Source organism: Orcinus orca, chromosome X (assembly GCF_937001465.1).
Source record: "Orcinus orca chromosome X, mOrcOrc1.1, whole genome shotgun sequence".
Classification (NCBI taxonomy): Eukaryota; Metazoa; Chordata; class Mammalia; order Artiodactyla; family Delphinidae; genus Orcinus; species Orcinus orca.
The window spans coordinates 91,565,241-91,580,144 of record NC_064580.1 but is presented as its reverse complement, the minus strand read 5'-3'; the positions used below and the strand labels follow the sequence as shown (position 1 = coordinate 91,580,144).

The 14,904-nt window shown below is 39.5% G+C and overlaps 1 protein-coding gene across 1 annotated transcript; it reads right to left on the bottom strand.

Moving 5' to 3' along the window:
* Window positions 1-8,666: 8,666 nt before the first annotated feature.
* Window positions 8,667-10,569, bottom strand: LOC101281482 (HIV Tat-specific factor 1-like). The gene is given in 3 exon segments (XM_033418111.2): window positions 8,667-9,103; window positions 9,106-10,359; window positions 10,416-10,569. Coding segments are annotated over 3 exon segments (1,668 nt in total). The 3' UTR covers window positions 8,667-8,843.
* Between the last annotated feature and the right edge of the window lie 4,335 nt (window positions 10,570-14,904).

The window sequence follows — 14,904 nt, the reverse complement described above, 5'->3', positions numbered from 1 at the left end:
TTTCTGCCCTCATTTTATACAGTTGACAATGCCCTCCTTCTTGAAACCTACTTAAAAGGTAGGTTTCCTTCTTTTATTTTTGCCATACCTCTTAATCTCCTTTACTGGTTCTTCATTATCCATACCCCCAGAGACTGATCCTGGACCCCCTCATTCCTTCCCTTTCTAAATTCTCTCTCTTGTTTATGTCATCCAGTATCATAATCTTAAAAATATAGTATATTGATTACTCTCAAAAGTATATCCCTGGTCCATAATTCTGTGAACCCCAGACTTGTAGAAAAACTGCCTAATTTGAAACTTTTATATTCATATTCCACAGGCACCTCACATTTACATCAAAAACTAAACTTTGCCATTCCCAAAACTTATGCCTAAATCTACTCTCAGTTTTCTCCATCTCAATAAATGGTACCACTACAGAACCAGCTGAGTAAGCTAGAGACCAAGGTATCATCCTTTATCTCAATCTCTACATCTATCATCTTTACTTATTTATTTATTATTAGTAGTGTTAACAACACTTGTATCAATAATAAGAGGAGATAGCCCTTCTTGAACACCTAGTATGTGCCAGGCACTGTGCTAAGTGTTATAGCTGTATTAATTCATTTAATCCTCATACCAAGCTTTTGAGGTATGTACTATCATTAGTCCCACTTTATAAATGAGAAGACTGGAGCCACAAGATGAAATAAGTTGCCTGAAGCCACACATCTATTAAATGATAAAGCTTGGATTTGAATCCGAGGCATCAGGCTCCAGAATCCATCCTTTTAGCCACTACACTAGGCTGCCTTATTTCAGTTTGATGTACAATGTGCCTCTGTATTTATTAGATTTTTTGGATGGGCAGCTGCCCACTTGCTTAGGGAAAACAGTCTTCAATGACAATCTCCCTGTGATTCAGTTAACCTTCTAAGATATACATTACTACATATGTAGAAAGTTAAGCTCAAAAAGGTAAAGTAACTTGTTTAACAACATAAAGCTAGTAAGTGTTGGAGTTAGAACTTAATCCAACTCTTCATGAGTCCAGAGACCAAAAATTTAACCACCAGGCTATACTCAACCTTGTTGAGTTTGCCACACGGACAGATTTAAACAGCCATCATCCATTTCCTTATCACCACACCTCAGACTATCAAATCACAGCCAAGCTCTTATGGTACAAAGACAACTTTGCCTTAGGATCATAAAGTCATTAGCAGCTATGCTCGGTTTTAAAGCCATATTTTTTTTGTTAGCCATTCTGAGAGACATGAGGCCATCCTAGGAAAGAAGGACTAGTAGAGAATAAGATGAAAAATGAAAACACTCTTTGTCTACAGGGCTGGCTGTGAGGCTTCCTTCATGTACAAAGATGAGAGTATTGACCCACTATCAGTAGGGCGGAAACTCAGGAATTCTTTCTCTAATAGCAGACATGGAAAGCTAGTATACATCTAGTCACTTTTTGGGGGGTTCCTCTGAACAACTTCTGTAAAATAACCTCCAGGATAAAGAGCACTGACTGGAGTAATGAACTAGAGTTACACTACAGTCCATGGGAAAATCAAATCCATATCTCTGGCCAAAATATGTTAGAGAAAAGTCATACAAGTTATATAATATCCTCAAAAAAACCTATTTTTTCCCAAGCAGGTCACATGTCAAAGCACAGAAAGAGTAAAAACATAGAGGGGCTCTAGGAGATTGGCTACAGGGAACCATTAAAATTTTATCTATAAACATGAAATCTGACTAGCATGGGATTAAATTTGAAGGGGTTTCCCAAAACAGAAATTCTGCCTCCAAAATGTATATATGCTGGACTTGACTTTATTTATTCTATTAATTGCTCAGTTAAAAACTTATATGATATCAGTAGAAGGACAAAATGAAAAGCATAGGAACCAAAAACAATAGGAAAAAAATAGGAAAAAAATAGGAAAGGGGGAGGGAGGGAGGGATGGAAGTGGCCCAGAATGAAACAGAAGGACATGAAGCAGAGGACAGAGGAGATATTAAACAATTAGCTTTGGCATTAGAAAGCTAAATGTAAAAACATTTACAAAATTGCTTACACGGACTTTATCTTATACTACATCTTAAGTCACAGAACTCTAATGCAAACACACTGCATGTGCAAAGCAAGATGTATTCATATGCACTATAAATCATAATGAAATTATTTTAAATAGCATGACTAGGCTCTTAAGCTATCTGTTTCTGATAATATTTACGTAACAGTTTTTACATCTGTAGAAGGGCATTGGCTCTCATTCAGTGTTTCCTGGCCCATGTCTCCTATGTCATCTACAGACTTAGTACCCAAGTTTGTCCACATATGGTTACTTGGTTCCTTGTAGATGGAAGGGCACCACAAGCCGAGGAATGCAGAAAGCCTCAAGAAGCTGGAAAAAGCAAAGATATAGATTTTCTCCTAGTGCCTCCAGAAAGGAATGCAGACCTATACACACCTTGTTTTATCCCAGTGAGACTCATTTTGGACTTCTGGCTTCAAGAACTGTAAGATAATAAATGGGTGTTTTTTTAAGCCACGACGTTTGTTGTAATTTGTTACAACAGCCATAGGAATCAAATACATTTCCTTTCCCATTTCTTTGATTTCTAAGCCCTTTCTCTTTCTCCATTACTAATCTCATGCAATTTTTTCAATGGGAATATCAGCACCTCAATCTCTTATCTTGGTTTACCAAGCACAGGCTGCCAAAACCAAGGAATGTCTTCATCTTCACACACAGCTCCTCTCTCAGCTCTTGCCATTTAGTTACAACAATCCAAAGACCTGATGGATTAATTTGTAGCCTCAAATGACATCTGTCCCCTTCATTTATACCATATTCCAACTTTCTCATGTTATTGTCCTCCTACATTATTGTCCTCTCTTCCTCCTGTGCTGCTTCAAAGGGTAAAAGAACAAAAAAGGGATATAACCACTCATGTTGGTTACTTGGCTTTCACTTGCCCTGATGTAGAGACAAAGCAAAGGCATACTTGTATAATGGAAACTGCCACACAAAGGGACAGAATTTGACATGAAGAAATGGATGTTTCATCTAAATCTATGCCTCCTTACTGGTGCACAAAGAGAAAGACAAATGAGGGAGGGTGACGATGGAAGAATTATTATCAAAAATTCTATTACCCTCTAACAATCAAAGAAAGGCAGGTAGGAATCCAAAGCTCTTCCTCTATGTACAATAATATGACAGGTCTCATTAATTCAGTCAAGTGCCATTGAATGGCTAAACTGTATGCCTGACATTTTGCTCAGTTCTAAGGGTGATAGAAATTAAGTAGGGTCATAGTCCCTTCCCTGTGGGAGTTTACAGTCCTATCCTGTTAGGGTAACAAAATCATCATCTATTAAAGAATTAGAAACTATCCCAATACAATATAAACAGCACCGCTGGTGTAGTGGTATCATGCAAGATTCCCCAATACATTATCAAGAACTAAATCTTATGATTCTTGTTCAATGAAGTATACACTACAGAAAAAGGTGAGATCAATGAAGGCCAGAGTATGTGGAGAAAGCTTCTTAAATTGGTTTCCAGATGAGAAAGCCACTTTTTTGCCACTGACTTAATTTCTTCAGCATAAGTGCTCTTTGTGAATGAGGATGAAGATGAAGATATCTGTAAAGGTTCATTCCTAGGTCAGGGCTAGCCCATATGAGTCACTCTGCTTTCCCTGCTACTGAGAGCAGAGTCTTTACTCCTGGTACTCATTCTCAGAGAGACAGCTAGGATAATGGAATAAAAGAGATGGAAAAAAATGGAAAGAGGCAGTAGGTGAAAAAAAAACAGAGTCTAAATAAAGCAAAGCTAGAAAGAGAGATAAAGAAAAAAGTGGCATCCATCAGTCTTCAAAATGACAATTATAGGCTCCTCGTCAAAGCTCATAGCACTGAGGATAAGAGAGTCGTGAGAACTAAGCCTAACATCTCCTCAAATGCTGCTTCAGTGGCACAAAGACACAGCTCTAGTTTTTTTCTCTCTCTTGATCTTGCCCACCAGGAGCTTAAGGACACCCTTGGAAGATGTATTCCAGATTGCTGACAGCAGAACTCACTGACATTGGGCCCTGTTCTCCAAACCGTCAATACTATACCCAAGATAATAATAATGAAAAGAAGCTAAATCTGACTCTATCATGACAGGACTGACAAAGTGACCACATTGTAAGTGGCAGCCTGTAATTTACAAAAGTCTGGGAGGTATACAACTCTGGCCCAAAGCACATGGCATACAGTAGACACTCAATATATGCTTGTCGAATGAATGCTCAAACGAGTGACTGTACAGTACAACATAAGCTCGAGAATATGGAGGCTTTCTAGTATAATACCACTAATAATATCATGAACTTGCTTTCAATGAACGTTCATGGGACTCAGGACACTGTTTCCCACAAAGGATATTCTTAGGCTTCCAGTTCTTGCCTATCTCTTCAGTCTCCACTGATACCATCCTCCCACTTGCTCACCAGGCTCCACTGACCTTCTTTCAAATCCCCAGATGTCTGCTGCTTTCTGCCATCTCAGGGCAATTGCATATGCTTTTTTCTCTGTCCAGAATACCACCTCTTCTCTTCACCCCACCACCACTGACTAGCTCCTACTCATCCTTGAGGTCCCTGGATTTTTCAATCTCCTATTTGAACCAGTATATAGTTTATAATATTCATGTAATTAAGAAAAACAGTTGATGTCAGGAAAGGTCTGTAATAGCATGTCCTTAGTGTCATTGTCATAGTTGGAAGAATAAGCTGATCAGACCATGAGTCTTGCCCATTGTACTAATTCTTAAATTTTGTGCCTAGTGTAGCCTAGTGACAAAGAAAGATACAACAAAGGTAAATTAAACAGAGTTGAGAACTACTCAGTCTCTTTGATTTTTATTCTACAGTCCAAGAATCAGTCCCATTCCTCCCTGCACATTCCCTCCTGCAGCACATTTCCCACCAACACACTATCAATCCCCTCTCTATATTCTGACCCCGTTCAAAACTCAGAAAATGAACCTGCTGAAGTAATGGAAAAGTAACTGAAACCCCAGAAGAATGGGGCAATGAGTGTAATTTTGTTTCTATGCTCCAGTCTCTTCCAAGGCAAATGAACCTATGGGCCACCTACTATCAGAATCTATCCCAAGTACCCTCCCCATCAACGTGCCTTCACAAAACAGAGTTTACCAGCTATAGCAGCATAAATACTGACGCCTTTGTTAAGGCAGGAAAAAAACCCACTATCTTATTTGCTTTCATTCTCCACTAAGACTCAACTAGAAATTCCTTCCTTGGCAATACTCTCATTGTGGTTGTAGTGGGAATGACAGCATGGCCTCCACGAACATCATGATGCACAGTGGTTTCTCTCTCTATGCTGTGTGACAGGAAAGATCTATAGGTCAGCTGTTGTGTTTTGGTCCAAACCCAAGCATGATAATGAGATGCTAATGTAGCATAAGTAAATCCCTATTTTATGTCTTTAATAGAAATATAGACACTGACATATTGTAAACACTAATAGTATAAGGGCCCAGTATGCAGACCACAAAGAGGGTCTCCTGGGGGTCTAGGAGCACAGGCTGAAAATTACTGAATTTAGCATATTTTGTCATTCTATGTTCCTTCTTCAGAGGGTGCTATTTGATGAGTGGTATCGTTGCCTCTTGAAGTGAAGTTCAAAGCACTTAGTTGCATTTCAAGTTTCTCAGTTGCCATTTGCATTGCCCTTCCTGCCATCATAATAAACTGTATTTTTTTCCTTCTCAAAATCATTAACCTATGTGAGATAAGAGGCATTTCTTATTAGTGCAATTGCAGAACTGACAGAAAAGGGGCCCAGAAAGGCACCAAGATTCTATCTGGGCACATGGCTCGGGTTCCTGCCGCAAATGGCTTTCAGTCTCTCAGTTATCAGATCCTTCACTGCCTGTCTGCTCCTCCTTCAAGACTGTAACCAGAGAGAACAGACCTTCTCTGAACTACTAGACAAGGTCATCATTCTTCCATTACCCTACCCCCACCATGGGACCCAGATACTGCTTTCTTCTGAGTTACTACTGATGATTCATTAGGACCCCATATTGCACACTAACAGACTTAGATGAAGGTCTATTATCCTTTATTTCCAAAACTAGCTGCTTCACCCATGTTCTCTATCCATTACTCTTAGCCACCTCCCAAACTTTGTTCCCTCAATAACCTGGTTCCTTTTTACTGGCTCTTTTGCCAATGCTTTTCAAACACGTGTTGCCCCTTGCCCTTGTCCACCAAAACAAGAAGTGGGAAAAAAACACATTTGGTTTGATTCCGCTGCCATTTTAGAAATTAATTATTTTTCTCCTTCCATTCAATACCAAACTTGTGAAAATTTTTATCTCAACACCTCCATTTTCTCAGCAGCCCTTTGCTCCTTAATCTCCTATCTTCTGTCTTCCATGATCATCAAAACACAGCAATTATTCTCTCAAAGGTCACATATGACCTGCTTTTATCACTGTCTTTATTGTTGAACTCTGTAGTTTTCCCTGAGGTTGACCATCCCCCCTTCTTGACTTGTCTCTTCCTTGTGTTTTGTTTTGGTAACTGTCCAATTCTGGTTTTCTTCTTTCTTTCCTAACCAGTTATTAAATGTCTCCCCACTGATTCTTTATCTCATCCATGCAGGTGGGTATTAACTAAAGTTCTGTCTTCAGTCCTCTGTTCTTTTTGCCTCTAGCATTTTCTTGCTGAGGGGTAGGAAAACTTGATATAAAGCCAAAGTGGCAAATTCAAGTGCTTACAAGGGCCAGACAGGTAATGTAGATAACTGAAGAAAAAGATGGATGGGTGTACGATACAAATAGGGAGTATAGGATGCTGGGGGTAAACTATAGCATTAGCTTCTATTTCTAAAGGATAGATGCTATACAGCCCCAGCCAATGTGTGCCGGGTTGGCCAAATGTGTCACTCCTGCCAATTTTTCATCAGAAATCTGAAGTCTGGATCTTTCTGCTAATTCTCAAAATTTCCAAATGTTAGTCACTGATTCATTTTTTTTTAAATGATGTAGATTGTATCAGTTAGGACTGACTAGGTTATACTGTATTTACACATGACTCCAGATTCTTAGCTTACAGCAAAAGGTTGTTCCTTACCCACATTATAATCCCATCACAGGTTAGTTGCATATCTGCTGCACATCATGTTTAGTCTAGGACTCAGGCTGACACAGCTACTTCTATATTCTACTTCTATCTAGAATATTGATAAACAAACTCGTAGCAGAAGAAAAAGAAAACCTGGTGAATCATGCACTGAGACTATGTACTTGAATCATGCTTTATAGTTCCTCTCCGGAATACTGCACATCACCTCTGCACACATTTCCTTTGCCAAAACAAGTCACATGGCCAAGGATGACTTTAATGGGAAGGAGGAGTTTAATCCTCTCCTAGAGAGAGGCGGCAAGTATTTGTGATCAATAATACAATCTACTCTACTGGCTAAACACAACTATCAGTGGTCCATTACCAGTTTGCAACCTCTAAAGTTCAGTAAAGAGCAAGGAACAGAGACTCAGGAAATATGATTTGTCATTGCCACTCAGGACACTGGGCAAGTTACTTCACCAATTGGTCTCCTCTGTAAAAGGAGGGACTCAGAATAGATGATATTTAAAGTCTCCTTACAGACCTACTATACTGAATGTGTGAACAGCTCTGTACAGATAGAAAACTATTGAGCCTGAACCTGCAAAACTGCTTTCATCCAAGTCCCAGTACTACATTTTCTAAAAATAGCTGCACATTTTTATTTACATATCCAACCACCAGCATCCAGCAAGTCTTTTTTTTTTCATGAGAAAGCACCAATGCAGTTTATTTTAATTCTTCTAATTTATGAGAATAACTTCTTAATGCTACATCAGAAGTCAATTCATCAATACTGAATTTGGAAAGCACAATCAAGAAAGACCCAAATTTTTATTGGGACTACACAACTTAGCATATACTAGATACCATGATTCTAGAACAAAATCAAAAGCAAAAATCTGAAATATGCATGACAAAAGTTCTTAAACTCCAGGGGATCCATGAACCACCCCAAACTGTATACAAAAGATTGTGTAGTGCATGCATAGATTTTTCTGGGTAAAGGTCCTGTAACTTTAATCAGCTTCTAGAGGGGCCCAAACAGTACACGGTAGAATTCTGATTTCCTCTGTATTTTCAATAATGGAAGCTGTGGACCTTGGGAAGTTTACTTTTGCACGTTTAAGACTCAATTTTCATGGCAAGAGGGTAGAAAAGAAAAATAAAAGTAACTTGCGAGGACTGGGCAGGGGGAAACTCCAAAGTGTTCTTTACTTCATAAGTTTTAGTAACATGTTCTGGTTTAGAGAGGGGAAATGGGGACATCAGTGGTAACATCATAAGCTGAAACAAGGAGACTCCTACAGGGATTTTTCAGGTCCTTAGAAAAACCAAACTTTAGTATGAATAAAGCAATAGCAAGAATGAAAAATGCAATTTAACTCAGGTCTAATTTTCTGTTTCTGCATATTAACAACTTATTTTTGATTTCTGAATATCAAAAACTTCAATCAGAATACTTTAAAAAATATTATTCTGCATGCACTTAACAAATATGACAAAAGACAAGAATCCAGTTGTCTTGTTCACATATATTTAAAATCGGCCAGTACAGATAATCACGAACACTTCACTGCATTGATCTGAGGGCATCCTACCTCTATGCACACGTTCATGTAACACTACTAGTAATTACCCTGGAGCAGAGGCAAAACGGAGATGGAGGAATCACCCTACAAAGCAAGTTTAAGGGATTAAACGTCATCATCGTCTTCATCGTCATCATCACTACTGAGGACAAAGCTGCTGCCTGTGGACAGGGGCCCTTCCTCCTTAACATTCCCTGAATCACCCACAGTCCCTCTCTCAGTGGAATCTTCTTCCTTCTCATCTGACTCTTCGTCAAACCCCTTCTCAGAGCCTTCTTCATCAAACATTTTCCCAGAGCTGTCACCTTTGAATTCTGATTTTTCAGAGTTATTTTCTTCTACCTCTTTTTTAAGAATGTTTTCACTAAATTCCTCTCAGAGCCCTCTTTCTCAAAACCTTTCTCAAGGCCGTTCTCATCAGGATCTGTTTTGAGTCTCTTCTTTTTGGGCTCTCTTTCTGCACCATTCTCTTTCGACTCTTTTTTAGGACTACCCTCTTCATGCTCTTTCTCGGGGCTACGTTCTCCGGACTCTCTGTCGGGGAAGTCTTCTTCACGCACTCTTTTGGGACAGCCTTCCTCAAACACTCTTTCGAGGCAGCTCTCTTCAGATTCCTTTTGGGGACAGTCTTCTTCAGCCTCTTTTTCAGGGCCACTTTCTTTAGCATCTTTTTCAGAAGCATCTTCTTCAAGTTCTCCCCCATCTTCTGTTTTTTCAGACTTCTTTTCATCTGTAGGTTCTTCAAATTCCATTTCAGTTGCGGCTTCTTGAACATTCGTTTGAGATATGCAAGGGTGAAACATATTTCTGGTGATGACAACTCGCTTGTGGCGCATTCAGGATGGGCCAGCTCTTCTCTCAGGTCTCCAATCCAAGTGCTTTTGCCACACAGACAGCTTTTTCTTATAGTCTTTGCACTTCTTTTTCTTCTTTGAGGTGTCATATTCCCCTTTCAGTGGAAACTTTGCCACCTCCACATGTAATCTGTAGCCTCTAATTTCATCATCATCCAAAAGTTTTAATGCAAGTTCCACAGACTCTCTCTTCAAATAACAGCAAAGTCCATCTCCTTTAAGATTTCCTTGATTATCTTTGTAAAGCTTGACCTTAAATTCCTCTGTTTGAGGATCTGTCATAATAATGCCAAACGTGGACATGAGCTGTATAAATTCATCCACTGTAATATGTGGAGGCAGACCAGAAACATACACATTTGTGTCTCTGCTTTCATCAGGATGAAACCATCCTGATTCACCCTTTCTCTTTTCTCCCCTCTTTTTGGTATCACTGGGTTCGGGGGATTTTCTTTGCGGAGGTTCCTCTGCAGTCCTAGCACTGACATCTTGGACATTCACAGTAGAACTAGACGCACCGTCGTTAGAAAAGCCATAATTGGCCTGATATGTAGCAATAAAATCTTCAGTGATCTCGGGGAACCAAGCCTTCTTGTCCAGGTCCCACTCGTATGGGGTGTCAGTCGGCTGCTGCTGGAAAGAATCGTTTTCTCCACCGGGATCTTTCTCGGTGTCGCCGTCCTCACTGCCTCCGTACAATTCTTGCATTCGCAACTGCTCATCAAACTCGTCGTTCTCATCCAAGTTGTTGCCGCTCACGTTGCCGACTTAGCCCAGGTGCAGCGTCCGGGAGAGTGAAGAGGCCGAAGTGACGCTGGCTCGCCCCGCTGGGTCTTGACACCGCCGCTCGATCCACAACGCGGCGGGAGCGGGCACATTCTAAGATGACTGCGGGTCCCGCTGCAACGCCTGGAAACCGCTTGACAACGGAGGCCCGTTGACGCTGACGCAGTCGCCATTGTTGACACAGCCGCCATTGTTGACGCGTCACAACATCGCCATCCAGCAAGTCTTAATCCAAGCTGCTCTTCACTCCAACACTGATTTTCTTATTTGTAAAAGGTTCCACTGACAATCCAACTAATATGTTTGGAATCATCCTTATCTCTTTTATTTCTTTTATTTCTCTAGTCCCCCATCTCCAGCTAGTCATGAAGCTCTAGAAATATTGTCCTCCTGATATTTCTTCCATCCATCCCTTCCTTTTCAGTCTGATTGCTATCAATAGTATCCATGCTTCTTATCTATTCATATCTGAATAGCTGACCTGGCTTACTATCTTGGCTCTTGCCACTCCTATTGCTGAAGTGTCAGTGCTGTCATACAATCATCTCCTTACCCCATCCACGTAACTCCCACAGCCTCACCCCTATTCAAAACCTTCAGTAACTCCTTGCTGCCTTCAGGTCAAAACTCCTTCACCTGACATTCAGGTTGCCTTCAGTAACTGACTATATAACTTTAAGCCATTTAATAAACAGATGCTCAACACCACTAATTATTAGAGAAATGCAAATCAAAACTACAGTGAGGTATCACCTCACACCAGTCAGAATGGCCATCAAAAAGTCTACAAATAACAAACGTTGGGGAGGATGTGGAGAAAAAGGAACCCTTTTCACTGGTTTCATCCCCACTATTGGTGGGAATGAAAATTGGTGCAGCCACTGTGGAAAACAGTATGGATATTCCTCAAGAAACTAAAAATAGAACTACCATATGATCCAGCAATTTCACTCCTGGATATATATCCAGAAAAAAAAACGAAAACACTAATTTGAAAAGATACATGCACCACAATGTTCATAGCAGCACTATTTATAATAAAAGAAGCAATCCAAGTGCCCATCAACAGACTATTGGAGTAAGATGTAGTATATATACAATGGAATATTAGTCGTAAAAAGAATGAAATGCTGTCATTTGCAGCAACATAGATGGACCTAGAGAATATTATGCTTAGTGAAATAAGTCAGAGAAAGACAAATACTGTATAACACCACTTAAATATGGAATCTAAAAAGTAATGCAAATGGAAATATATGCAAGACAGAAACAGACTCACAGATACAGAAAACAACTAGTGGTTGGTTACCAAAGGCGAGAGGGAATGGGGGAGGGGCAAGATAGGGGTATAGAATTAACAGATACAAACTACTATACATAAAATAGATAAGCAACAAGGATATACTGCATAGCACAAGGAATTATATCCATTATCTTGTAATGACCTATCACGGAGTATAACCTACAAAATACAGAATCACTATGCTATACAACTGAACCTGACATAATGTAAATCACCTATACTTCAATAAAAAATTTAAGCTGTTTAATTTCCCTGAGCCTAAACGTCCCCACTTGTGAAATGGACTTAATAACAGTTTACCCTACCTACTCCAAAGTGTTAGCATATCATATGAAGAAATGTTGATATAAAATATAAAGGTTGTAAGATGAACAATTGCTTAAGCAATCCAGAATTTCTACCACCACAAATGCAAATAATTTAATGAAGTTTTATATCACCAAAGTTAAGTTTTGGAAATGATTTTTCCCAAAGAGGAACCATCTAATGACTTGTTTGTATAGTCAGAGGTTGGAATAGATAAGCTGTCTCAAAGGTCTATTCTAATTGTGAAATTTTGTTGATACCTTATTACTGCTTACCTTAGAAACTGAGAGTAAAAGTAATTAAGTTACAGAAACTAAGGAATGCCTAGCAGTTAATATCATGTGTTCTGGAGTCAGCCAACATGGGTCCAAATCTTGACTCTCCCACCTAATAACTGTGTGAACTTAATAAACCTCATTAACTTGTAAATGGCATTACCATCTAAAATCTGTTTTGTTCATAAAGACAAACACTGAAGTTACCCAAGAATCCATCTATATTGTGCACTTGCTAAAAAGGGAAAAAGAGTTTGATGTATTGACACAGAAATAACTCCAAGTCATGCTATTATGTAAAAGGGGAAGCAGATCAATATTTATGATAGAATCCAATTTTTGGACATATATGTTTATATACGGATGGAGAAAACCTAGAAGGATACACAACAAAGAGTTAACAGTGGTTATCTGTGGGGTAGGGATTGGCAGGGTAGGCACGTGGATTAAGAGGCAGGCATTTTTACTTCTCTATTCATACACTGTCATGCCAATAGAATTTTTTACAAGTCTGCATTATTTTATATTAAGCATTTTCCAAGGGGAAACAAATTCCATCTAGAGATGCTTGCTCTAATTTGAAGCCAAGGTCTTACCACTTCAGAATAAAAATAAATCCTATTATAAAGCATCACCATAGTCCAACAGAAGTAGACCTCAAACAGGCCTTAGCCTTTTCCTGCTAACTGACGTTTCCAGGAAAGTGACCTTACCCTCACCTAGTTTTCCCATAAATACTTAGGAATGTGAAGGAGTTGTGATCATTTATTTGCCCCTGGTGGGTACGTAGGTAGATTTGTAGCCAGAATCTGAAGAACAGTTGGGTGGGACCAGGAGAGAATTAAAAGAAAACAAAATAAGAATGGCAAAAGGATCTTTTAGAGTCTGGTAAAAATCCTTACTCTATGCAGATGGTGTAGCTCAAAGCTGCACATCCCTAGGGCGAGCTATGGGAACCTGAGAGCCATGTTTTCATCTGGGAACATAATGCCCCATCTACCGCTATACATAACCATCCCTCTATGTCTCTAGATCCTTTGCCATGAAAGAAATATCATCTCAATCTGTGTTTTTAGTGTCTTTCTTCCAGTCTCACCACTATCCTGTTTTGACAAGTACAGAGAAGTAAAAGCAGCCAACATTTACAGAGTACTACCATAGACCAGGCACTGTGTTAAGTGATTTACATGGATTATCTCACTTAATCTTCTCAGCTGAAGAAATAAGCCTCACAGAGGTCATCTCACTGATAAATAGTGGAGTCAACTGTCATGTAATAGGAAGCATAAACATAAGGATTCAATCATAAGGATTGAATCAAAGGTTGGTAAGGTTTTAGGATAGAAAGAAGGTCTGGATCATGGTACTTACTCTACAGGAGAGGTAGGACACTGCACTGGGGGGCAATGGGAATCCATCTGGGATGAAGGTAGCAAAAACATGTGGTAATGATGGAAGTAATAAAAAAATCACAGTCTAATAATAACAGCCAATATTTATTGAGTGTTAACTACCTACTAAACAAATCATATGCAGCATCTCATTAAATTCTCCCAATATAGTCACGTGAGGAAATGGCTCAGAAAGCTAATGTGGATCATCCAAGTTAGCAAGTGGTAAAGCCAGGATTCAAACTCCAGATATGCTTGATTCCAGAATGCCTAATCTCTATGGATATTCTGTCTTTTATAATTGTCATGACTCCCTCATATTTAGTATCTTAGTAATATTCAGACCATCCCATATTTCATTGCACAGGACAGGTTTTACCATTTGTTAATAAGAGTATAGATGTTCTGCTTCTCAGAGCCTGCCCTCTTTTCCAGCCAAGTACATAGTTATCAATGCTATGGGCGCAGAGAAACTGGAGAGAGCTGTTTCAAGGTAGATTCTAACAAGATGCAAAGAGTTACCAAATCCAAACACCATTTGCCACAATCTATTTTGATACAAGCAAGCAGTCAAAACTGAAAGGGAATGAAATGAATTCTGTGGGTCTGGGTTTGACCCAAGGTGATCTTCTTCCCTTTTCAAGCACCATAAACCTCTGCAGCTAAGACATTTAGAGGTAACCTCGCCAAGATGCTGCACAACAATTTACTGAGTCCCACAGTCCTCTTCTGGAGCCTGTTTCCAGAAAACCCCAAAATGGCCCTTCCCAGCTGGATAACTGTATTTTTAAGCCAGTAGTTAATCTAGCCAAAAGATTAAGTCATCATCAGGAAGTGTATTGCCAACAAAGTTTAAGTGGTATGCTTATAAAAGGAAAACAATTTGAGCACTCTGAAATGTTCCTAATCAAGGTGTCCCTTTCCTGACAATTCTACTGCAATGAGTCTTTCAGAACACTCAGGAGTTATGCAGCTGCTGGTTTACTACCAATTTCTTTCCAGTTTCCTATCCCCTCAGGGATACTGTCCTTAGGAAGCCACCCCCAACATCAGCAGCAGCCGCTGCCAAAACCCAAAATAAGCCACTTGTTTTGATGCACTGGCCAGACAGGAAGGTTTTCAAGAATGCTGTAAAACCAGCCCCATGACAAGTGTTGTACCGTAAAGCAAGGAGAGATCATTTCATGTCTTTTCTAAAATTCTTTACATTCTAGCTTTCTCAATCAATCTGATTCACAAATTCCAAATGAA